The sequence below is a fragment of the Marmota monax genome, unplaced genomic scaffold (assembly GCF_021218885.2).
Source record: "Marmota monax isolate L192 unplaced genomic scaffold, Marmota_monax_Labrador192_F-V1.1 WCK01_AAM20220418_F8-fsc00030, whole genome shotgun sequence".
NCBI lineage: Eukaryota > Metazoa > Chordata > Mammalia > Rodentia > Sciuridae > Marmota > Marmota monax.
Window position 1 is genome coordinate 14,280,656 of NW_026691988.1, and position 26,229 is coordinate 14,306,884.

General features: G+C 38.1%; 1 protein-coding gene across 2 annotated transcripts; it reads right to left on the minus strand.

Moving 5' to 3' along the window:
* Window positions 1-1,517: 1,517 nt before the first annotated feature.
* Window positions 1,518-26,219, minus strand: Adat2 (adenosine deaminase tRNA specific 2). 2 transcript variants are annotated; one of them, XM_058581729.1, is made up of 7 exons: window positions 26,050-26,219; window positions 21,197-21,276; window positions 13,428-13,532; window positions 10,027-10,177; window positions 8,684-8,790; window positions 4,539-4,611; window positions 1,518-4,449 (listed from the first exon to the last, which is right to left on the minus strand). In XM_058581729.1, exons 3-7 carry the CDS (start codon window positions 13,485-13,487, stop codon window positions 4,406-4,408), a joined length of 435 nt encoding a protein of 144 aa, XP_058437712.1. In that variant the 5' UTR covers window positions 13,488-13,532; window positions 21,197-21,276; window positions 26,050-26,219; the 3' UTR covers window positions 1,518-4,405. The 2 variants fall into 2 exon arrangements, with proteins under 2 accessions (XP_058437712.1, XP_046306564.1); XM_046450608.2 differs by lacking the exon at window positions 21,197-21,276.
* Between the last annotated feature and the right edge of the window lie 10 nt (window positions 26,220-26,229).

Below are 26,229 nucleotides of genomic sequence, written 5' to 3' on the forward strand. Positions count from 1 at the left end.
CCTTTGTCAAACAGCAACCTAGAGCCTCCTTGCGAGTCATGGAGACACAGGGTTAGCCAGGTAAAAATCCACTTAAAAAGCAGGTAAGAAACAATCCCACGAGCCTGCTTTTATTAACTCAACTTGGAAAAACATAAGACCCTACAGTTGTCAAACTCTCACCACAATTTATGCCAATCTCACCCATAAAAATAACGTGGCCCATCACTCCTCTCCTCACCACACACAATTAGCAATTTATGAAGTAAGGAAATAGCTGGCAGTTGTCTTCATCGATGAAGTCAACTTCATTCCTTTGCCAAAAAGCAGGGAAACCAATTCCTGAAGCCTCTTTTCCCTGGGGCTACTCAAGGCCAGTTGATGCAGAACGCCTGGGAAGGACAAGCTTTGGCGTCCATGCAGATTTTTAACAGGGAACCTACACTAAAAAATAACAATAAAATGATTTTTTAAAAAGTCCCGACTTTTGCTGTTTTTACTAACACTTAAGTAGCAGGACTTAAAGCATTTTAAGCCTAGATGAGATGTCTCTATGGAAACCCAAGAAGACTCACATTTTGTGGCCAAATGACTACCTACCTAGGGTTCTATATCCTACTGGATCACTCTCTGCCATCTCCAATGTCAGAAATATCTTAGAATTTTTGGAATTCTATCAGTCATATAAAATTTACTTTTGCTGAGGAGGAAGATGGAAAGAACTAACATTTGAGGCTTCCTTCTAACTTTCATTAAGACAGGGCTATTGGGGCTGGGGTTGTGGCTCAGTGGTAACACACTCATCTGGAATGTGTGAGGCACTGGGTTCCATCCTCAGCACCATGTAAAAATTTTTTAAAAAGACGGTGCAATTTAAAATATTCTTACTAGAAAAAGAATTTTGTGTATTCTGGCAGGCATAGTATCAGAGGGAAAATGCAGTCTAATAATTCAATAGCTGCTTTAAATTTTATATCATTAATTTTCCTTCCCTCCTTTCTATCAATGTCCAATGAACTTTCTCTTAAAAATGTAAAAATCCTCTCCCACAGATAGCTTATTCATTGCAATGGAGGGGGGAAACCAATTATATAGTGAATAACTCAGATATCTTGACCAGGTGACCAAAGTTAACATAACCAGTGGAGTCAATGGCCTTTTGTGCCTCTAGATGTGGTACTTCTAAGGGGAATATCGTATCCTCTGAGTGCATGGTCTGAATCTAATCATGAGAGAATACCAATAAATTTTAAAAAAGGACCAGTCTATTTAGAAGATGACAAAGAAGCAGCAGCAGCAGAAGTAAAGGTAGTGGTGGGGCAGAATGACCATGCTATTAAAAACTGCCAGTGGGGCTGGGGTGGGGCTCAATGGTAGAGTGGTAGAGCATGGGCCAGACCTTGGGTTCCACAAGGAAACTAAATATAACATCTGACCCTAGAAGGGATCTGGTATTGTAGGGAGAGTAGAGGAAATTTGCAAAAGGGAGTAATTGAACTAAATGGTAAAATGGGAATACCAATGATAAAGTACATCAATTTTTATTTTATTTTTTATTTTTATTTAAAAAGTTTTTTAAGATATTAATGGACCTTTTTATTTATTTATATGTGGTGCTGAGAATTGAACCCAGTGCCTCATGCATGCCAGACAAGCACTCCATCACTGAGCCACAACCCCAGCTCTACAGTACATCAATGTAAAATTTCCTGAAATCATTAACTATACAGTGGTAACGTAAGAAATATCTTTTGCCTATTAGATACTGAAGAAATTCAGAGCAAAGGGCCATGATGCATAATATACACAATTTTTCAAGTACAGTTACAAGAAAAATTAATAGTGCTTGGGATTTTTGGCTATCTATTTTCTCTCCATTATATTCCAAATACAACACAGGAAGAAGCGCTCGTGCCAAGTAACAAGAAAGCACAAAGATATTTTAACATGATCTTTTAAAGGTGATTGAAGTCTGCCAAAACATTACATACCACCCATCTTCAGCAAAGTTTGTTGCAAAAACCAGCAAACATTGGATACTCTAGCGGCTTAGATCTAATAAATTCCCCTCAATTTCTCTAAACAGGAAAGTGACTTTAAAACCTTTTTGTAACCCACTTCTTCCAGAACCATCCATAGACAAAGCAAGTTTCTTAGCTGTTCCCTTAGGTAGGCACTGTCAGTATCAATGAATTGAAAGCAAACTTTTGAACTGAGACATATTCATATTTTAAGCAATGGCTGTCACTGGAGAACATGGTACTCAAGATATGGGGTCACTACATGAATATTGCTGTCTGAATTCTGCAGCAGCAATGTCTGTGGCACCCACAGTGGTCTTGCATCAGCACTGGGAGTGCTGGCCTCCAGGGTACAATGTGCCATCTTAACTGATTTTCTACCAAAGCAATAGATATAACTATGCATGTGTCCAAAACTTCAGCACAGACAGAGTCAGTCACAGAGAGAGACCTGAAAAGGTGGTAAACTGAAATTAAAGTGTTCATCCATGTTAAAGAATCTGGAAATACTACTTACCCATTCTTCAAAACACAACAAAAACAGAACATATGTATGTATAGTCTCTTTTCTATCTTTCCCTGTTTACTGTTTTGTTTTGATTCTTAGTAATTACGGTCTCTGGGATAATATACCCATATACCATTTTTGACTTTGTGTTTTTATCTTAGTCTCCTTATTCATTTTCCCCCAAGTTTCAACTAATAATTTAATTTAGCAAATGTTTGCTAAGAACCTATTGGCTTAAGGTGCTCAGCCAGATTCTGCATGCTACTCTACAGAGGGAAGACCCTCCAGGTTGTTTGTCCTACAAATAATCTCCAAGAAGATGGTATACAGACAATAAATGAAATGAAGTCTGCTTGCAGAAAAGCATAAGGAGCCAGAAGTGAATTATGACCAACTGCTAAAAAGAACAAACTAGTCAAGGCACTAAAATTTAATGAGAAGACAATTTTAAAAATAGGTAAAATCAAAGAGAAGGTGCCTGTACATTATTGTAGATTTTAAATCATGCATATTCTTCTCCATGAAACTTCCCAAATGCAGTAAGAACACAGATGCACAAAACCAAGCAATTATAAATCCTCTGAAGCATGTAACTGTGATTAGCTGCTACTCTCAGTGATATAAAAATACTTCCACCACAATTACATTCCAGCCTGTAATGTAATTCAAAACAAACAAGTCAGAGACATCATTCAAAGGCAGAACCAACAAATACAGATGCTTTGCATCAAGGAAATGAATCCACTGAAGAAATGCACTGAGAAGGCACTGCCACCCAGGGCCTGGCACTGGGCTTCTGCTGGAACGGTGAGGCCCCCTTCTGGCTAGAGAAGCACATTGCTCCCAGGGAGGCTCTACAAAGTGGCACTTGGCATCAGTGACCCTTACTGCAGTGGGTGAGGTGATCGCCTGGGGCTTCTGCAGTGGGTACTCTTTCCTGTGTCGAATTTACAGTTTCAGATTTTGGATATTAAATTTAAAGTTTATTATATTTAAATAAAAATAACTTTGATTTTAGATTAACTTGATCTTTCCATTTAATTCTGCAACCAGCATTCCTATCACCAACTGGTGTGCCCATACCCTTATCTAGCATTACCCCCAATTTTATCACCCTTCAGTAAACCATGTGATTGGCTATATTTATGATCTGTCTCCCTTTGCCACAAGGGCAGAATTCTTTTTTTTGTTCCAGGACCCTGGCACAAAACAGTTGCTCAAAAACAAGGAATTGTCTCATTTCCACTTTTATGTTTTACTTTTAAGACTGTTCCTTTTCAAAGAAGGCATAAATAAGGCTTTATTATAGCAATATGCTATAACTTAAAAATGACCTTCAAGGACTTATTTTAAGTATGCATTTTCTCTAAATGCTTTATAAAAGAAAAAAAAATCTATACTATGGACTATATAATCATGATCATATCTATACAACTCATATGCAATTTAGAATAAAGCCAGGCCCCAGTCCCTAGGGAGGAATCCAACCCTGAAAGGCCAGGCCTGGAGAACAAGTCCTAGCCTGGCACATGCTAGCTCAGACATAAGCAGGTCACTAGGGCTGGATGCACTTTCCCTGAAAAGCCAGCCCTTTCCTGGACTGGGCATCATGCTGTGGCTGAGGGGCATGCACTGTTTGCTAATTCCTAAAACCTCAAACCTTAATTTTTTCTCCCTTCTTAAAATGTTCTTTCAGCTTGTGGAAAAGCTAATAGTTGTTTACAATTGTCAGACTTTTAAAAAGTGCTAATTTGTTCCCTTAACAGAGCAAATGTTGAGAGGCACCATTTTCCCACAGAGAAACAACATATAAACATATGATTCATCAATGTCAACAGCTTTCAGGCCAGGAATTTTGTGCAGGTCACTGTGTGGATTAGTCTTTCTCAAAACAAGTTCACGATCTTTGACAATCCTTTTTCCGAACTTTCGATTTGGGGGCTGTAAAAAGAATAGAAAAGAAAATGAAGACTCTCTTCACACTGATTTGCTTTAGGGGAGGGACATTATTTGAAGAGGGGAAAACTGACCATTTGGATTTTCTTGTTTGTAGAAAGTCTTCAGCAGTTGTACTGCTTCCTCAGCCCGATACCCAGGAATGCACTGAGGAAATGAGAAAAGTGAGAAATGAACACCTGCCCATGAGTGTGTGTTGTAGGCCTTAAAAACAGCAACACATACACAGGCAAAGAGATTTCAGATAATATTAATCACTTTGGGGATATTACTATGGGTAAAGAAGCATATTTACAAAAGAAAAGACATTTAGCTTCAAACATCACTCTCAAGCAACTATTACTGGAGATATTAGCTGTGTGATCTTGAATAAGGTACTTAAACTCCATGCCTCACATATACAACATAGGTATCAGCACTTGCTCAGAGAGAAGTCATGAGGATTTAATGAGATAATATCTATTAAATACCTGGTGTATCACAAGTGCTTTTAAAGTATTAACTATTTTTATCTGCTGTTATATTATTATTGGTGTGGCTCATTAAGTGTTTGATGCTACAGAACTGGAGTTGGCCACCTATACTTGGTGGACTAAATTCAGTTCACAGCCAAGAGTGGTGCGCTAAGAATGGTTTATAAATTTTGAAAGATTTGTTAAAAAAAAATGCTCTGCAACAGAGATACTGTGGCTCATAAAGGCTAAAATATATACTATCTGCCCTTTATATAAAAAGTTTGTCAGTTTTTGCTATAGAGGATTTTAAAAAAGTGTTTGTTCTATCTTTGGGACCTAACTGGAGAGGGGAAATCAAAGCATGTGAAAGAATAAATAAGAAGTTGTGATACTAGTAGGGAGTGATATTATAGGTAATATTATAAGGAGAAGGTGAAAAACTTGAAGGATATTTAAAGAAGTGGACATATCCTTGGGCTGACAACTAGGCCTGCACAACACATAGTCAAGCAGCATTCAGGGTAGCAGGCCACAGGCAGCCAGGCATGGGCCCCAAGGTGGCCAAGGCCCAGGCTCTGGGGGCCACAGGGATATGTCAGGGTCCCACAACTACCCCCAAGCAGGAGGGAGCTGTTCCCAACCCAGAGGCTGGCTTTGCAAAGATTTGTCAGGAGACAGAAAGAGAGAGAGAGAGACAGAGATAGAGAGAGACAGACACTGAGATGGCCATTAGCCAGTGGTGCAGAGCATCCCTAATGACACTCCTGTCTGTAGCTAGGGCACATATTCCGAAGAGAAGGGCCTTGCTGTGATTGAGGAAGAGTCTGATAGGAACTGAACACCTGGAAGCCATCAGAAGGAAGACTCTGTCCACCCAAGGACCAGACTGCTGACATTCTTAATGAGAACTGCGACTTGGGGTTGAAAGCAGATCAAGGGAATTCCTATTATGCTGATGACACCATGGAAAGCATTTCTTAAGACATTAAACCTTGGGTGTACTGTGCCCCACAAGCACATCCCCAGCACAACCCCAGTTGGCACCATCCACCTCCACTGACACCCCATTATTTTTAGATGGTCTTTAAAACATGACGGTTTAATGATGCTATTTGGCCTCATGGGTAGGGGGGGTCCTCCAGATCATGGTCTTTCTTCCTGTCTTTAGGCTAGAGGTCATATCTGAGACCATGTCCCAATGGTTCCTGAGTCTGGGGTACAAAGACTGGTGTAAAATAAGGTCCTACTGTTCTCCCAGTTCTGCTCTTTTTTTTTTTTTTTTTTTAATATTTTTGAGTTGTTGATGGACCTTTATTTTATTTATTTATATGTGGTGCTGAGACTCGAACCCAGTGCCTCATACATCCTAGGCAAGCTCATTACCACTGAGCCATAACCCCAGCCTAGTCTGCTCTTATTTTTAATGAACTTCTCCTTGGAATGTGTACTTGTGTCTGCATCAGGAGGAGCTAGGCCCAGACCACACAAAGCCCCCACACACCCTCCCCATGATAACCACAACTGTCAATTCACCTGTCTCCTCAGAGCAAATGTCCTGCTTCTGCCCCAGAACATTCTAGATTTCCCTCTCACTCTCATTTCCTTGTCAACCTCACCATCACTGGCTTATGTTCTCGACTCCACTGACGCTGCTGCTCAGATATTCTAAGGGCCCCTACATACCAAAACCCTGGTCTTCTTTCCACCTCCTTAACTCATCTTAGCATCTTCTCTTCCACACCTTCTTTCCACACCTGCCTCAGGCATCTTCTCTTCCTTTGTATATTATTATTCTAACCACTGTTGCTTGGTCTCTGCACAGGTGTCCTGGGCTTTCTGTGTATAGGAGCTGGTACCCCAGGACTCCTACCTTTGCTCTGGAGAGCAGCACCCTAGTGCACATGCAAAGCCCTCTCCTCTCCCATGGAATTGGAGCAATGGTTCTCAATCCCAGCTGCTTAGTAGAATCATTTGGGAGGCCCCTTCAAACACAGCAGTGCTCATGCCCTGCCTTCTCATTCAGTTGGTTTAAGGGCAAAGACTGAGCACCAAAGCCCTCCAGGTGATTCAGATATGCAGGCAGGGAAAAGGCTCTTGGGATTACAGGTGGAGAAGGAAATTGTGTTGTGCTAAGATATCAAGATAGTATTGGCAAGTATCCATTGTAGCTACAGATTTGTGGCTTTAGTAAAAAGCACACATTATGAATAAAATAAAAAAATCTTTAAGACAGAGCAGGTATTATAAATGAATTGACATCTTCTTTGAAAAGAACAGTTCTGTTGGTCTTTTCTATGAACTTTTCTGCTGCTTATAGAATATATAATTCTACAATAAGAAAAGAGAGCCTACTTTCCTGTCATCCTCTGCCTGCTGAATCCAGCCAAAGAAAGCAAGAAAATACAGAATCCAGAAAGCTAGGGCATCCATGTTTCTTTAGAATCTCAAAACACTTTTAAAACTCATACTTGAGCATCAAACCTAGATACATGGCTTCAAGCTGTGGCCATTCAGTTTTAATTGAGCTCATGTAGTTGGTGTACAAACTGCAAATGAATGTTTTTTAGGTTCAGCCAGACTTTAGGTTCTCTGACTCTGTGCAGAGATATCAGGGAAAAAGGACTATGGTTGTGGCCTCACATTGATGACGTCTCAGAGAGAAATGTTCCATCCATGTCTGATATCCTGGGGCTCATCTTTGTTCTGCCCAAAACCTCTGAGAAATTCTTTAGATCATTCCCCAAAAGAAGTACTGTACAGAGTCAGCAATCCATTTGCAAAGAGTTATGCAATTAAAGTTTCAGCTACTCATAGAAGTGATGGAAAAAAAATCCAATGACTTTGCTGATGTCTTTAATGATCAGGGAAATTGTACTGTTCACTTTCCATCATCCCATTACAGTTTCTTTCAATGTGATGTTAAAGGCATCTATTCTCAAATGTATAGCAGTTGTTAAGAAAGCTAATGTCCAGCTGGGCAAATTCAGACAGAATGTTCTACAAAACTTGTTCTCAGTGGGATGCAGCCAAATTTAGCCCTTCATAGATCCTTATCTAAGAATACCCAAGGGTTTAAAGTGAACTGTCCAAGGTTCACCATTTGTTAAATCCTTTTCTTTTGAAAATACAATACTTTGGGGTTAACCTTACATCTTGGAGAGAACAACAATTCATGTCAGAGTCTGGTCTGGGATGCATATAAATTCCTAATGCTTACACTCTTAACCATAAAAATGTGGAAGATGTGGCAAGAGCACAAAGAAAGCAGAATTTCTAAGAAATGAAAGATGTGGATTCTTGGATCTGGAAGAAATTTCAACATTAAGAAGGTCAGGGGAAAATAAAATTACAGTGATTGCTAGTAGGTAAGTGGTGATCAAGCAAAATGATTGGATTTATGCAAGAATATTGTGTTCACTTAAAATATTACCTACTGACATGGACACAGGCTAAGCCTCCCCAGAGTTGGTCCATCCTGGAGCAGGTAATATTCAGTGAGTGAAAGCTCTGGCAGCAGCTCCTTAATCTACCTGTTGTGGTGAAGCTTGTCAGGAACCAGGGGAAGGTTAGGAGAAGCTGTGAGTGAAGAGAGGGGACACTGACAAGAAACTTACCTGTTGTCCTCCATTGGGGTCTAAAGGAGCCCACCCTCGGGGTCCCAAGATCCTGTCTGATTCTGACATGGCTTCTTGGAACACCAACCACACACTATAAGCGAGATGAATGCAATCAGAGAAAGAAGAAGCATAAGCAGATCATATTACCTGAAAAGGCCTCCCTGTATTTGGTAAGTCTGCAGAGGCAATGTTCAGGACAGAGCCACAACCACCAAATCGTTCATTCTGACAGCCATAGACGACCAGTGGGATTTATAAGACAGAATTAAGGTTATACATAGTACAGGAAGTACTGTGGCAAAATGGGGGTGGAAAGAAAGCTCAGTCTGCTCTCTGCAAGACAGTTAAGCTAGGGTCAGTCCTAAACACGACACAATCCAGCTACACAAAAGAAAGAGGTTTAAAGTATTTAGAGAGTGATATTTAACAATTGCTACAGAATGGAAACCGATGGTGCAGTTGCTCAGCTTTTAGTTTAGCGCACTCTCTGCTTTTTCCTAAACCGCTTTTCCAGAAACATGAGAGAATTGGAGCCAGAAAAGAGGCTGAAATTCAATCTGGGGATTTTTACCTTTTAAAAATAACAGATTGCTTCTGCTTCTGTCCCTAAGTAAAATATACCCCGTGCCCCAATATAAACCTCTGTATTATTTTTAAAGTGATAAAATTATTCAACATATATAGTTTAAAAAGTACATGAAAATACCAGTGTGAAACTAAGTTTCTTTATTTTCATATAATTTTTGAAAAGATCTTTAGGCTGACTACACCCAGTATTTATATTGTTTACTCTAAGCAAGACACAACCCAGAATTATAATGTAAATAATTTACCATTTGCAGGTAATTATAGTATCACAAATGATTTTTTAACTTATTTATTTTTGGCTTAAATTTTCTTATTGAAAAAAAAAAGACAGATAAACGAAGAAAGAAAAAATTTAAACCATTATCCAAGCTTAAACTTTGGTGCATATTTTTCCTAACTTCTCCTATAACTTACTTTAACTTAATTTACTATTTATCCTTAGTTTTCTTTCTTTAATATTTATTTGTTAGCTTTAGGTGGACACAATATCTTTATTTTATTTTTATGTGGTGCTGAGAATCGAACCCAGTGCCTCACGCATGTCAGGCGAGCGTGCTACTCCTTGAGCCACATCCCCAGCCCTCCAGCTCTTCCTTTCTAGCTTATTTGTTCAAGAGTTCTACATGTATTGATACAAAAAGAAATAGGTAATTTTATTTTAAACTTTCCCTTTTTTTGCCAAGATACACAATGTTTTACGATGTGCTTTATAAGTTTGTTTTCTTATGTTAGAAAACAGAGGGCCAGGGTGTGGCTCAGTGATAATGTGTGACTAGCATGTGCAGTAAGGCCCTGAGTTGAATCCCCAGGGTCAAAAAAGAAGGAAGAAAACAGGTTTTGTGTTTGGTCACTTTCTGATAGGGGACGGGTATAAGACACAGTCCTATGAAGTCAAAGGATACTCATCAGGCGGAGAGCAGCTGCGCACATAATGCACGGCTCCACAGTGACATATAGCACAGTGTGTTCAAACACAGTAGAAGGACTCTGGCCACTCTGATGACACCAATCCAGGACCTGATCAATGGCCACCATCTCTGCATGTCGAGTAGCCTTAAAAGAAAGAGATGTTTACACAATATCATTTGCTTCATATAATAGATATTCTACAAATATACAAAATTTAACTACAAAAATAGATGCCCATCATTTCTGCCATTTTAATGAATGTGTTTCTAGGACATCCTCCCCAGTTTATGTATCATAGCCTCACCAGCAGAAGACCCCCTCATCTAAGATGCTGAACAAATCCTGCTGTATTTAGTTAACTTCCTAAGTCCCTTAGGGGACACTTGCAATTAAAATGCCAGAGAGAAGTCTCAAAAAGAAAAAAAAAGACATCTATGGCTTCTGAATATTTTAGGGGAAGCTTACAATTTTTATAAGCTTGAGTTCCAGTTTCAAATATATTCTCAAGGCTGTCACTGACCTCACTCTAAGCAAATCTATATTTAGCTTACTGGAATGTCATCATTTACATTTTGGGGAATGAGATTTTATATACCGGCAGGCTGGAGAGAAACAGAGATTTGGTATGAATCTCAGATACCTCAAGGGAGACAGCACACTACAGGAGAAATCACACAGCATGTGGAATTGACTGCATTTAAATTTGAATCCTGACAGTGATGATACTAATTATGTAGTCTTGGGAAAATTAACTAATTTCTTTAAGCCTTGGTTTCCCCATGTGTAAAATGGGGTGCACTGATATCTACCCCTACACACCTCATAATGCATGTAATAGCTGAATTACATGAAACACAGTGTTGCATATATGTTCTTGGCTAGGTTTCTTTCCCTTTTCTTCTCCCCTTATTAAATAGCTTAATGTAGATCATAGATCCTCTATAAAATACTTATTTATAATATCCATTACAATAGCATTTATCAATAATTTACACTGAGTGCTAAATATATACAAAGCACAGTCCTAAATAAATTCTGCATAGGATAAAAAAAAAATCACTGCCCTCAATGAGCATAAAATTGGATGAGGCCAATTGAAAGGTGCTATGATCTAAGGCATGGTGTGAGAAGTGCTGGCACTGTGACCAAGATGCCATGGAAGCCAGAGGCTGATGGGAGCAAAGCTGGCCAGGGGAGATATGTGGGTAAATTATAGAATCAGAAACTCACACGGAAGTTACTTAGAAAAAAGACTGCCAATCTTGACATCATACTGAAACTCCTGGAAAGGTTAAAAAAATGTCTCCCCATTGTAGGTTCTCTTTAAAACTCAGGTTCAGAATTTCTGAATCATATCTCCCCAGAGCTCCTGATAAATAATTATTGCACTGAATCATCTCTGTCAACTCCTTCTAGAAATGTAAGTTAAGCTATGTTAGCGTGTATTAAAGGCATAGGGAGAGGAGCTGGTGGTGTTGATGGGGTGGTGGTAGTATCAGAACAAAAGTAGAATTTAGGTCTCCTCATTTAGGGTCCAAAGTCTTTCTGTGCATATTAGGGTAATCTATATAACACGTGATACCAGAATAGACCTTGCTTAATTTTTAGATATAGATAAAATCCAGGTTATGGAATAGATTAGATGGATCTAGATGGGATTAGATGGATATTGTCAGGTCATTCAAAATTCTCATGATAAAGATATCATACCAAACTACAGAACACAAATTGGGAGATAACAATGACTGTTTAAAACAGAATTCCATGCCAGGCGCCGTGGTGTACACCTATAATTTTAGCAAATTTGGAGGCTAGAGCAGGAGTTCTAAGCTGGCCTCAGCAATTTATTGAGGTTTTAAGCAACTTAGACCTTGTCTCAAAATAAAAAGGACTGAAAAAGAGCTGGGAATGTGGCTCAGTGATTAAATGCCCCCAAGTTCAATCCCTAGTGCCCAAAACAACAATAAAAAACAGAATTCCTAGGCAAGCATCAATAAATTCATTTTTAACTGCTGTATTATGATTATTACTTATCTCACAGATGTTTTGATATCCTCATAACAATTTCTTTGTGAATTTGGATTCCTACTCTACTTGTTTTGCTAAATCTCAGGTTCTTTTTTTATTTTTGATACATGTGATAGATGAACTTTAAAGGCTTTAGCAGCATTGGGTACCAACACTAGATTGTTCTCCGGCTCCCAAGATCACATGATAAGATCAAAGTTATTGGGCTGGGGATGTGGCTCAAGCGGTAGCGTGCTCGCCTGGCATGCGTGCAGCCCGGGTTCGATCCTCAGCACCACATACAAACAAAGATGTTGTATCCACTGAAAACTAAAAAATAAATATTAAAAAAAATTCTCTCTCTCTCTCTCTCTCTCTTAAAAAAAAAAGATCAAAGTTATCCTTGAATCCATGTGGATTTATAATCATAAATTTTAGTATTTCCCTTCCACTTCCACTTCCCAAGTATACCTACTATGACACTGTTGTGACACCATGTCTAAGGAGCACAGCCTTAAACCATGCAATTTCCACCCAACCAAGAGAAAACCACAAGCCCTTGGAGCACATGCACTACACATGGTTACAGACAGCTGGTGCTGGGGACCTTATTCTGTTGAATTATCTGACACAAAAATAGGTTCCTTTATATAATTCTTCTATTCCTCCCTCCAAAGTTATAAACTGATTTACTAGGAAGAAAATGCTTAAAGGAAAAGAAGAATGCATGAAGAAGTACATTGATCTCCTTTGCAAAGTGTAGTTTTCACATATTAGATTTGCTTAAAATGGAGCTAGACTTGTTTCTCCATGCTGACACACTGAGATAACAGAATCTACTCTTGGGTTTCACTCAAGGGTCAACATAAAACTCTATGAAATAGAAAACCAGAAAATCTTATCCACTACGGTTTTATAACTTCATTAGGTTTTTCTAAAATAAAACAAGCCAGGCGCAGTGGCACACGCCTATAATCCCAACGGCTCAGGAGGCTGAGGCAGGAGGATTGCAAGTTCAAAGCCAGCCTCAGCAATAGCTAGGCACTAAGCAACGCAGTGAGACCCTGTCTCTAAATAAAACACAAAATAGGGTTGGGAATACGGCTCAGTGGTCGAGTGCCCCTGAGTTCAATCCCCCGTATGGAAATAAATAAATAAATAAACAAATAAATAAATAAATTAAATTAAACAAAACATTGTATTACTGTTGTAATCTGAAAAAAAAAGCATTTTTAAAAAGAGAGACATATTAAAGAAAAACTACCTCAGCACTGGTGCCTACCTCGGGGGCCATGTTCAGTCTCATCTTCTCCTCAATTGTCCTAGGATCCCTCTGCTACTACCATCGCTACTGTACATTTGTAATCACACTAATTAACTCACATACATTTTTGGTTTGATTAACTTCATTTCTTCCCTTCCCCACAACTTCATTGTTGTAGACCATAAGGCAGCCAACAGGAACTTCAGTATTTTCAAGGGCTTGTTTGGCCTGAAACACAAAGTAGAAAACCTGAGATGTAACGTTCAATACTTGAGAAGGCTATAGGAGAGAAATTGATACAGGACAAACAAGATGCACATGTACAACCACCAGAACAAAGAAATGCAACTGAGCTTTCTCTCTGCTCAAATCTAGCTCTGTTACTACATTCAGCACCCATGTTCTCTGCTGTGTGTCCTTATTAAGGAACACTTGGGAATAAATTCCCTTCATAGTTTCCAAGACTCTAGTTTCTTCTTCTCACTGGAAGCACATGGGACCACAGGACGATTACTAATCACTATCTTAACATGCCAGGGGCAGCCCTTATCAGAGAGAGTATATATATATTTGCAAAGAAGAAGAAATAACATTTACAAAGCTTTCATCAGAATTATGTTAAAGTTCTACTTAATTTTTTTTTTGCTTTTCCAAAAATTATAGAAATGATCCCCTAGAGTCCCAATAGCATAAATGGATGTCAATAGCAGAATGAATGTCATCACGTCCCACAATTTCTTCTGTAAGCGAGACAATAAAAGTTTAGGAGCATTCCATGTAAAAATGGCACCTGGCCTTCACATTTTTGGGGGGGCAATTTCCTGTGCATTTATGATTACTTCAAATGAAAAGTTAATAAATAAACAAGTAAACAAGAAGAATCTTGCAACTGAAATTGAGAAGAGTTGCCTACTAAGGGAGGAAGGAAATCAGAAGTGTTCAGTGTAACAGAAAACCCCAGAAAAAAGTAGGCCAAGAAGAAATGGGGGTCAGCTGTGTCAAACTCAGTGATAAGAAGTGATTTAGGTGGAATGGTGTAAATGAAAACCAGTGGTCTAAAGAGTGACTTATCTATGGGTTAAATTTCTAGCTTCCAATTGTACTTTCCCAGTGAACCTCTCAAGAAGTAATGCTGTTTACATCTCAAATATTCAGATGCTGAGATATTGAAAATATTTCAAGCTTACTTTCACCTGGGACTATCTTGTTCCCTTTATAAGAATAAATTCATTTAGTTTACAATCCCACCAGGCAGTTGCAATGATCTTCCCTATGCTGAAGATGAGGAAAGAGAGGCATGGGGTATCACATAACTCATTCATGTGAGAGAGCTGGGGCCACAGCCCAGACAGCTTGGCTGTACCCATTCACCTGCTCAACAAAAACTTTTGGGTACCTAGCAGATGATAAGCTCCAAGGTTCTCTGTCACTATACTGTCTCTAATTTTATTCACATCATTGATAAGCTACTTTATTAGGATTTGGGTTTAGAGTGGGTCAAGAGATAAAAGGAGAGAGAAGAGTCAGCGAAAGAGTGAGACATGGAAAGTTTAAGGATTACAAAATACACTTGGCAAGAGAATAATCAAATGGAGGCCACTTGTAAGGCTTTTCTGTAAGTATACCCCCTGAAGGACTCTAGGTATTTCCACATGAATATTTCAAACACACAGAGGAGAATCCAAAACTAAGTGGAATGTGCACAGGTGGGAGGTGAGAGGGACAGGGAGTTCCCATTGCCTACCAGACCTGTCTTGCCCACTGAAAAGAGCAGGGACAATGCTACAGAGGCTGTTGCTGGCCTGATAGCCTCTCTCGGCTCCCAGGCCACCAGCAGACTAGGCTTGTGCCTTCTGTTTCTTCCTGTGGATTTTTTCTTTTTCTTTCAGCAAATGTATCTCATTAGAAAATAGGAGGGATGAGAATATCTTAAAAGGACAGATACCATCACCAATGAAGAATGGCCTAGTTAGCCATGCTGGGAGTGAAGATGAGTACTCAGAATGGCAAGCCAGGAGGGTCATGGGGAGAATAAGACAAGGCTCCAAGGAAAGGAGTTTAAGGGAACTGTTTCCCAATAACACACACACATATATTTTCTTTGCTGACAAGTTCAAAGCAGATTTAATTAAGCTGAAAATCCATTTTACTCTATCCCCTCTCATACTTTCCAGTGCTCCTCCCACCTCTTCTGTCAAGTCTGATCATTTCTTTACAAACACAAAAGAGCTCAAGCAAAATGGATCTGAAATGTGTGCAAGCAGCTCTGAATTTAACATACCTTGCCTTTTTTGGGAAAGCAAAGCTCAGTTCACTATTTCAAATGGCATCCTGGTCTTACATAAACTAACAAATTATCAACTTTCAAAATTGAAGCACAAAAGCTCTCTTCTTTCCAGCCTGAACACAGGTCTCCATTTTGTCTTGAAGTATAATTTGCTTTTCTCTCTAGTCATGGATTGCCCACATAGATAATGAAAACTCCTGCATGGAAGAGCTGTTGTAGTTTTGACTATGTTCTCTAAAGACATTACCACCAAAAACTGATGTGAAAATAAAAGAGGGGCTAGGAAGAAAACAGACTGCGTTTGAGACTCTTGATAAGTTTCTGAAGATGTATTTCCTACTAAGGACAAAAAATGAGGGCGAAAAAACAATGAGCTAGAATAACTCTTAGGTACAGCACCATAACATAGGAAGGTTAAACGATACGACTCTTACTGCAAATGACTCCCAGCAGTTCTGTTTTCACTCTATCAACTTAACATTCCTCAGCATGGCCTCCCAACTCCCACTCATCCTCCCCACCAGGCAGTCAGAGAATCTTTTCACTATTCTTCTAGGTCTGTGTTCTTAACCTTTTATTGGAGCCAAAATCCCCTATGAGAATCTGAGGATAGGTATGGATTCTCTTAATAGAAAAAGACAGCACATACACATAATAATTTCCCAGATAGTTTCAGGGTTCACAGATCCCCCTCTAATGTGAGTCCCAGGTTAGGAAGCTCTGTTCTAGAAAGATAGTAGAAAAAGTCCTTCATTTCTTTGTTTCTGACAGTTCGTCTGATCAGTCTTTCCTTTCCACTAACCTCTATCTCCTTTTTCCCTTAAAATGCAGAAGGAATTCTATAATTTGTCTTAATGAACTGCTGGAGACCTTGTCAGTGATTATGTGAGAGTACTTTATATCTGTCTCTCATGTTGATCTCTTGTATTAGTGAGCTTTCCATCACTGTGACTAAAACACCTGACAAGAATAACTTAGAAGAGGAAAAGTTTATTTTGGCTCATGTTCCAGAGGTTCAGTCCATGGTCAGCCGATTTGATTGCTCTGGGCCTGACGTGAGGCAGAGCATCATGGAAAGGCATGGTGGAGGAAAGCTGCTCAGCTCACGGCTGCTGGGAAGCAGGAAGAGAAAAGAGTCAGGGACAAGGTATAATCCTCAAGCACCCCCAGTGACCCAGTTCCTCCAGCTACACCCTACCTGCCTACAGTTACCACCTAGTAGTCCATTCAAATCATTATAACCCATCAAACAGATTGAACCAGTGATTAGGTTACGTTCTCATAATCTAATTACTCCACCACAGGAGCTTTTGTGGGATATTTCATATCCAAACCCTGACATCCCTGGACATGTTCCTATCCACATTTCCATCTGAGCATGGCTTAATCCTAGGAGGTGAGCCCTAGATCCAGTGCTCTTGCTCACCTTTGCATCTCTAGCCCTCAGCACAAGTCCTAACACACAGGGAGCACTTAATCATGCCACATTCATTAAAATGAATCAGTGTTTATTTTGGCTTTCTCTTTGAATTTTCCTCAAGGCCTAACACAATGTTAGATCCTAAGTGCCCCCAAAATGCATACTATGATAAAACATAATTTATTCTAGAAAATTTGCAATTCTTTCCCCTCTTTGTGTATATATAGTAAATCTTTCTCTTTTTTTATAACTACAAGGTAAAATATATAAGAAAACATGGAGGGGGGGCTAAAACAATAAAAAACAAAACCAATTCATAATATCATCACCCCAAAATATAATCACTGTTACTCTGAGGCAACAAGTTTTTCAGTTTCCTTCCTGTTACCTGCACACTATTTTTGTAGATTTTTTTTTTTTTAAAGTCAAAAGATTTACACTTTATATACAGTGCAGCAGTCTGCCTTAATGCATTGTAAACATTTCCCTTGGTTGGGTAATAATTTTTATCACATGATCTTTTAGAGGTTAAAGGTTTAAAATATTGCTTTATATGAATATATCAGATTCATTTACTCAATCCTCAATTGTTTGACATTTACATTTCTTCAAATTTTTCATTCATTATAAACAAGTGTAGACCTGCCCTATATAGTATGTTTATTGCTTCCTTGTGAATTATTCCAAGAAATAGCTATAAAACACAAAGAACTCCTACAGTGTGATTTATAATATATATATATAAAATAATAAAACTGGGCAAAAATGCCTAAGCAATTCACAGAAGAAAAGAAACTAAACGTCCAATTAGCATGCTCAACGTGGAAGTTAGGGAAACGAAGTTGAGAAAAGGAGAGTAGAGAACATGCAGTTGAGCCCTGAGCAACCCAACACTGACTAGAAGCACAGGCCAGAACAGAATGGATGGGTAGACTCCAACCAAGCTCCACCTAACCAGCCCTGTCAACTTGAGGAAATCACAACTTTCTCAACTCCTATGTCCCCATCTGAAGCCGAAGACACTAACAATTTCCAAAAGGCTGGTGTGGGGCTTAAGTGACACAGCCCAGGTGATATACCGCATAGCATTGTGTGTGGAACATAAGAGGACAACACTGTTACTTAATCAGATATTTTTCTAAGCCCATATCTCTAGAATGTTGTGCTCAGCAGGCTATGATGGTTAAAATGATAACCTTTCGCACATGCTCAGCTCTACAAAATAAAACTGTCATGAAAAAATGGTTTTATTAAAAAATAATAAAGTTGATGGCCTTATTTAAGGCTTAGGAACAACAACAAAAGTAACAGGATATATCTTCTCACTTATCACACTACCAAATATTAACGAGGAATGATTCCAGGTCTAGTAGAGAAGGAGTGAACCAGGACGCTTTCTTTTTTGTGTGTATTTTATTTATTTATTTATTTTGCTCTAATTATTTATACATGACACTCGGATGCATTTTGACACATTGTATACAAACAGAGCATAACTTCTAATTCCTTTGACTGCACATGGTACACCTGTAGTGTAATCATATATATGCATAGAGTGATAACGTTTGCCTCATTCTTCTGTCCTTCCCATCCCCACAGCCCCACTACTCCTCTCACTCCCCTCTGCATAATTCAAAGTTCCTTCATTCTTCCCTACCACGCCTCCTCCCCTATGGATCAGCATCTGCTTATCAGAGAAAATATTTGGCCTGGAATACTGGAAATGTAGCTAGTACAACTGAGAAGTTGAATTTTATTTTCCTTGAACTAATTTAAACTTAAATAGCTACTGTATTGGGCAATATTATTCTAGAAAACAACACTATAATATCAAGAATACAATAATTGGGCTGGGGACGTGGCTCAAGTGGTAGCAAGCTCGCTTAGCACTTGTGAGGCACTGGGTTTGATTCTCGGGACCACATTAAAAAAAATAAAGATATTGTGTCCATCTAAAACTAAAAAAAAAAAAAAAAAAAAAAAAAGGAATACAAGCAATAATAATGTTGGTGAGGATGTGGGGAAAAGGTACACTCATACCGTGCTGGTGAGACTGCAAATTAGTGCAATCACTCTGGAAAGTAGTACCGAGATACTTCAGAAGACTTGGAATGGAACACCATTTGACCCAGGATGCACTCCTCAGTTTATACCCAAAGGACTTAAAATCAGCCACATCAATGTTTATAAAAGCTCAATTCACAATAGCTAAACTATGGAACCAACCTAAATGCCCTTCAACACATGAAACAGGACATTTTCACACACTGGTTATGGAATTGTGACCATTGTTAACAGTGGTGACCAAAAGAAACTTTTGTAGCAATGGAAATGCCTTATCCAATGTGGTAGCCAGTGGTTACATGTGGTCACTGAATACTGGAAATGTAGCTAGTACAACTGAGAAGTTGAATTTTATTTTCCTTAAACTAATTTAAATTTAAATAGATACTGTATTGGGCAATATTATTCTAGAAAACAACACTATAATATCTGTATATTTTTAAAACACATGTACATCCTTTGTCCTACTTTTAGTAGTTACTCTATTGCAATAAAAATTCCATGGTGCAGGGCTGAGAGGATGACAATTCAAAAATAAAAATATTTTGTAAAAACACAAAAAGTTGCTAATCTTCAAAAATAACATATAATTCCATTATGCAAAAGTACATGTAGCTGTTTCTATGTGGACAGCAATATATGAAAGGATGCTCCCAAAATGTGAAGTGCTACTTCTGATGGTAGGATTTTTAGGTAATTTTTACATAATTTGTTAAACTATATATATATATATATATATATATATATCTCCTTTATTTTAAACATTAAACATATTTATTAAACTTTCATAGTTTGAATCTCTTATGACCCTGAATTATTGATATAATCAGAAAAATAAAACACTAAAATATTTTCATTTGGGAAGAAAAAATAAAAAACAAAAATGGCATTACTGGGCCAAAATCTAAACACAGAAAGAGACCAAAACAATATAAATTATATATTATCTAGGCATCTATAAATTACTCATTAAGGTTGTCAAACCTGTCCTTTTACATATGTAGCATTTTCCTTTCTTTGCCATTTGCTTTGTTACTTTGCATGTTATCTTTTAAACAGGTAGGTGTTTTGAATGTTTATGTAATGAAAAGTCAATAATTTTTCTTTCATGTTTTCTTCCTTTAGTGGTAGACTAAAGGAAGATTATATAACTACTACCATTTATTGCTTCTGATTCTCTGATAGTTTTGTTAATTTTTATTTCATTTTATTCTTTAATCCTATCTTCTCAATTAGATTTTTATATTTTTACTATAAAAAATACTGATAATTCTTTTTCTAAATCACCCATAATTTGACTCTGTTAAGGACTTTCGTATATTCTCCTTTGGTCTTCATTCACAGAATGACAGCTTCTGTGTATTGAGCATATTATGTTAAACACTTTACACAATGTCTCTTTTAATCTGTATAGCCCCGTGACATCAATATTATATTCTCATTTTTACAGAAGAGGACACTGAGGCTGAAAGGGTAAGCACCTGTCAAGGTCAGTTTGCTAGTGAGCAGCTGTTTAAACACAGCAAACCTCTAAACTTATATGTATTAAACAATTTGTATTCTGCTTGTATAATGCTAAATATCACATATTCCCTAGGTTCACTATTATGTCTAACACTGAAATGACAATCGTTTTTACCATTCTACACTATTTACAGAAGCGACTATATTACTGGGTCAAATGATGTCTTGTGGATGTTAATAATGTTATGCTAGGCTGCCTTCCAAAAACATTAAACCTGTTAGACTGGTATGGCTGTACTGATTTTTGCAATCTAATTAACTTTAGATAACATTTTGTAAAAAATAGATTTTAAGTTTTCTAAAGAATGCTTTTCCTTTCTTCTTATAACCTAGGCCTATGGGTTGTTTTATTACTAAAAATTTTAAATGAAGGAAAATGTCTAGTGTAACGCTCTTATTTTAAACATGAATAAAATAAGACCCAGAAATGATTGGGTTGTTTTCACCTTGCCTGTGTTCACCTTTCATCTCAGTCAGCCATTCTAGTGATTCATATTGGCCATAGAAATATGTTTATTCTATCCATATTCTATGAGGACACTTGTATCCTCCCCATTACATATAATACTGGACATTTTCACTTCCAGTGGCACACACCTGTAATCCCTCTTTGGGAGGCTGAAGCAGGAGGATTGCAAGTTTCAGGACAGACTGAGCAACATAGTGAGACTCCCATCCTAAAACAAATAAACAAATTCTCACCACAAATTAATTAACAACTAATCTGCTGCCTACAGATTTGACAGTACTTATGCTTCTGGTCTAATCTCAAACTCTTAGAAGTGATTCTCAAAATAACTTAAGATTTGAAATTTCTTTCAGGATGAAGAACAAGATTTATGACAAACACTTTTTCTCTTTTGATTAAGGCATGAAGAAACACACATTGTTAAATAATAGTAATAATAATAATAATAATAATAATAATAATAATAATAGCAACTGGAACTCCTTAACCTCACACAGGATGTAAACTAGGTAATCACACCCTAGATATCTATAAGTGAATTGAGAGACACAATGTCAAGGCCATAGGGATCACAGAAATTCTCTGGAGTTCAACCATCTCATTTCAGAGTAGAAAGTGAAGCTATGAGACCATGATTAATTGAAAAGCAGGTAGCTACTTAAAAATGGAGATATTTGTTGTTTATTTGATGAAGACTTTTAGAATCTCCATTCTAACTTTAATCTGCCTGTTCAACTAATGGGACACCCTCCACATTTTTTGACTTTGTATTAAATTGTTTATTGAGCATATATATTCTCTAGTTGTCTAGGATGAACACTGAGCCAGATTTGTTGGTCCTCACAACCTCACAGTTTGTTACATAATGCCATGAATAAATATAAGTTGAGGGACAAAGTAGTTCCATGAATTATAATGTCTGTATTAGAATAATATAGCATGTTGGATGTTATCAGAATTAAAGATCTTTGCTGTTATGTAAAAAAAAAAAAAAGAAAGTGAAGCTATGAGGATGAAGTGATCTGCCACAGTCACACAAAAGGACTTATGTGTTTAGTGCAGAAGTCTAGATACAGAATAGTACAGAGGTGGGTGGATGAAATGCCCTGAGGCAGTTTGATGAAAAGATGCTTAAAAGAAAATAGAGACTCACAATGTGAAAGAATGGGAAGAAAACACAGTTCTAATACGAAAGTGAAAATCTCAACAAATGACTGAACTTGGCTGTTCTGAAACTACCTTCATGATAGTGTCTGTAAAAGTTTCATCTAAGCAAGTTCAGCAGATGAGCACCTTGAGAAAAGTTATGAAAATAAACCAAGGAAACCAAAATTATGGTTTCCCAGCACACCAGGCATCATCTGCCCTCTGGATCTCTCACCCATAGAAAGATACAAATGCAGCTGATTCTGTGCATATCCAATGTCCCCCCAAGGCCCATGTGTTAAAGGGTTGGACCCCAGGAGGTGATGGAACCTTTCCAAGGTGGGGCCTAGTGGGAAGTCTTTGACTGAACTCAGGGGCACTCAACCACTGAGCCACATCCTCAGCCCTATTTTGTATTTTATTTAGAGACAGGGTCTCACTGAGCTGTTCAGCGCCTCGCTTTTGCTGAGGCTGGAGTAGTTTTGCCCCACCACATGCTCTCCACTATCACCAATGGGCAGTTCCACTGGAGAAAATAGGATCACAAACTTGAACTCTAAAACCATGAGTCAAAATAAATCTTTTCCTTCATAAATCAATTACCTCAGATATTCTTTATGGTGATGGAAAGCAGACTAACCTACTCTATGATATTTTAGCCTTCATGCATCTTTAGTATTTTCATCCCAGCTGTTAGGAACTATCTAGTGCATGGTATTATTGAAATGATTTGGGGTAGTGCTATGGTTTAGATAAGTGTCCCATATGTTAAAGGCTTGGTCTCCAGTGTGGTTGTAGGAGTTGGGGCCTAATAGGAGGTCTTTAGGTTTTTGGGGCTTGCCCTTGAAGGGAATTGTGATACCCTTGTTTCTTTGTCTTTCCCTTTTGTTCCTTGGCTCCTGATACAAGGACTCTCACTCTCCCATTATGATGTGCTGCCTTGCCACATGCCCCAAAGTAATGGAGTCAATTGATCATGGACTGGAACCTCCAAAACTGTGAGCCAAAATAACCTTTTCTCTTTATAAACTAATTATTTCAGGTATTTTGTTATAATAATAGAAAGCTAATTTATACTGGGAGGAAAATTTGGTATCATAAGAAAATTCCCTGTCCAATGTGGAGAATTTAATAACATAAAGGAGTTCAGGGTGTTGTGGTTGTGGCTCAGTGGTAGAGCCCTTACCTAGCACATGCGAGGCACTAGGTTCGATCCTCAGCATCACATAAAAATAAATAAATAAATAAATAAATAAATAAATAAATAAATAAATAAAGGTATTGTGTCCAACTACAACTAAAAAGAAATTTTTAAAAGGAGTTCAGGACAAATAATTTTTTATTAAAAATTACAAGTTTAGTATTGAAATGTATATTTGCACATAAGTATCAGAAGGCTGTGCATTCTCTAAATTTAATGGAAAAAATAAATCTAGAAGAGGGCTTAAAGAATGAGTCAGAGTATCAAGTTACTAGGTCATGACTAGCATTTTTTTAATGCATTAAAATAAAAATACCAGGAAAAATGTATATATGAAGGAAAGCACTGTTCTATGAAACCTTTGTTTAAATTATTGCATATATGTGTTTCCTGAGTTATAATATAAAATCGATTTTTTAACCAAGGATCACTTTTTTAAAAGTATTAGTAGCAAATTTAAAAGAACATTATATAAGTAAAAGAAAATGATAAATGCTCCTGTGCATCATAGCTTACAGAAGAAACTGAAAAACATTTGGTTGTTAAAGTGAATAAATACAGGAAAAATAAAATGAGAGGTTATATTTTAGCAAGAGTTCTGAGAATAGAGAACGATAGAGCAAAGTTTTTCAGTGGAGAATCCTCAGCGTTAAGCACAGCACACTCAATAAACTTGTGAAATAAACCAAAAATTATGAATTAATTAACTATAGGAGACCAGAGATCATTAAGGATAGAACATAGTCAAAAACATGTATAAAAAGATCATTTTACAACAGTGTCAGAGAAATGAAAAGCTCAGGGCATTTCATATATATTTATATGTTTATGCATGCATATGAAATATGCATTGTGTATGTGCACAAATGCATGTATATATGGATATGTACTTATCTGTATATAAATGTGTATGTTTGTTTGTATATAGTTACATGCTGAAAATCTGATCAACAATAGACTGCATGTGACAATGGTCTACAAGACTATAATGGAGTTAAAAAAAATCCTATTGCTTCTGGGTGGTGGTGGCACATGCCTGTAATTCTAGTGACTTGGGAGGCTGTGACAAGAGCATTGCAATTTCAAAGCCAGCCTCTGCAACTTAGTGAGGCCCTAAGCAATTTAGATTCTGTCTCAAAATAAAAAATAAAAATTGCTGGGGATGTGGCTCTGGTTAAGTGCCTGGGTTCAATCTCGGGTACAAAAACAAGAAAAAAAAAATCCGATTGCCATGAGATGTTGTAATAAAGTTGCACCACATACTACTCATAGGTTTGTAGTCATGCTAGTGGAAACAACCCTACTTGCACTGCCGGTCTGGTGAAAATACATAAAGCTTGATAATGATGATCATCTACTATGTTACTTGTTTAAGTATTTACTACATTTTTATCATTACAGTGTATTCTTCCTACCTGTTTAAAAAAAAATTAACTGTAAAACAGCAGAGGCACAAGATGTGGAGGTGGAAGACAGTGGTATTGGTACGACCTCCTGTAGGCCTAGGCTACTGAGTGTATTTGTGTCTTAGTTTTTTTTTTTTTTAACAAAAAGTTTAAAAAGTTACAGTAAGCTAAGGTTAACACATTGAATGGCGAAAAAAAATATTTTTCTAAAATGTAGCCTAAGTGTAGAATGTTTGTAAAGTCTACACTGTATACAACAATATCCTATTTCACTCACTGACTCACCCAAAGCAAGCGCTGTTCAAGGCATATGCCTATACAGGTGTTCAATTTTTAAATCTTTTGCACTGCATTATTACTAAGTTTTCTATGTTTAGATACACCAACACCTACCATTGTGTTACAATAACTTACAGTATTCAGTTCTGTAACATGCTAAATGGGTTGTAGCCTAGGAGTTACAGGCTTGCCATATAGCCCAGTGTGTAGGAGGAATGCTAAGTACACTCTATGATGTTCACACAGTGATGAAATTGCCTCAGGAGGCATTTCTTGGACTGTGTCCTAGTAGGCTGTACATATATACACCATACAAACTTTAATCCCAATTAAGAAGCTCATTGGCACACACAAATAAGAGTAAAGCTTGGATAATACCCAAATCTGATTCGCCCTCCTCAATCAGCAATGCTACACAGGGCGAGGGAAGGAAGCCTGAGGAGAGCGGAAAGTCCTGTAGACGTTGAATGAATGAATGAATGAATGAATGAATGAATGAACGAACGAACGAACGAAGCACGCTGATTGTACAGGAACACATTTCAAACTGTTCCCCACCAGAAACATTTCAACTTTCTTGCTTCTACTAGATACGTTTGAGGGTCCCAAATACAAACTCCTGTGACTTGTAGATTTGGGACTGTGCGTCCACGGGAAGGAAGGAGAGGCAGCGCGGACCAAGGAACAGCTGAAGGGCTACATTAGCACCTACTCCCTGACACCAACACAAATAATTTCTGTATTTTTCTCCTTCCCTTTCTCCGGAGCCACTGTGAGAAAGGACTTTTAAAAAATTATGAGAGTAAAGCCAGTCGATTACCAAAAAATTTGAGCGCCATCAAGATGATGGTGTGAAACAGCGCGCCCGGGAGTTTTGCTGGAAAACCAGGATAGGGATGGGGCTGGAGAAAGTTCGCACCGGCAGCACCCACCCTCCCATGCTCCTCACCATCTGCATCGCCTCCTCCATCCACTTTTGGATCTCCTCTGCTGACACCACGCACGAGCCGTCTGGGGCCAGCGAGGAAGCCACCTTTGCCTCCATAAGGCACCGGAGCGCGACCTCTGGGTGCCAGAGGCCAAGACCGAAGGGGAGCAGGGACTGCGGAACGCAGTGTAAATGGGCTAT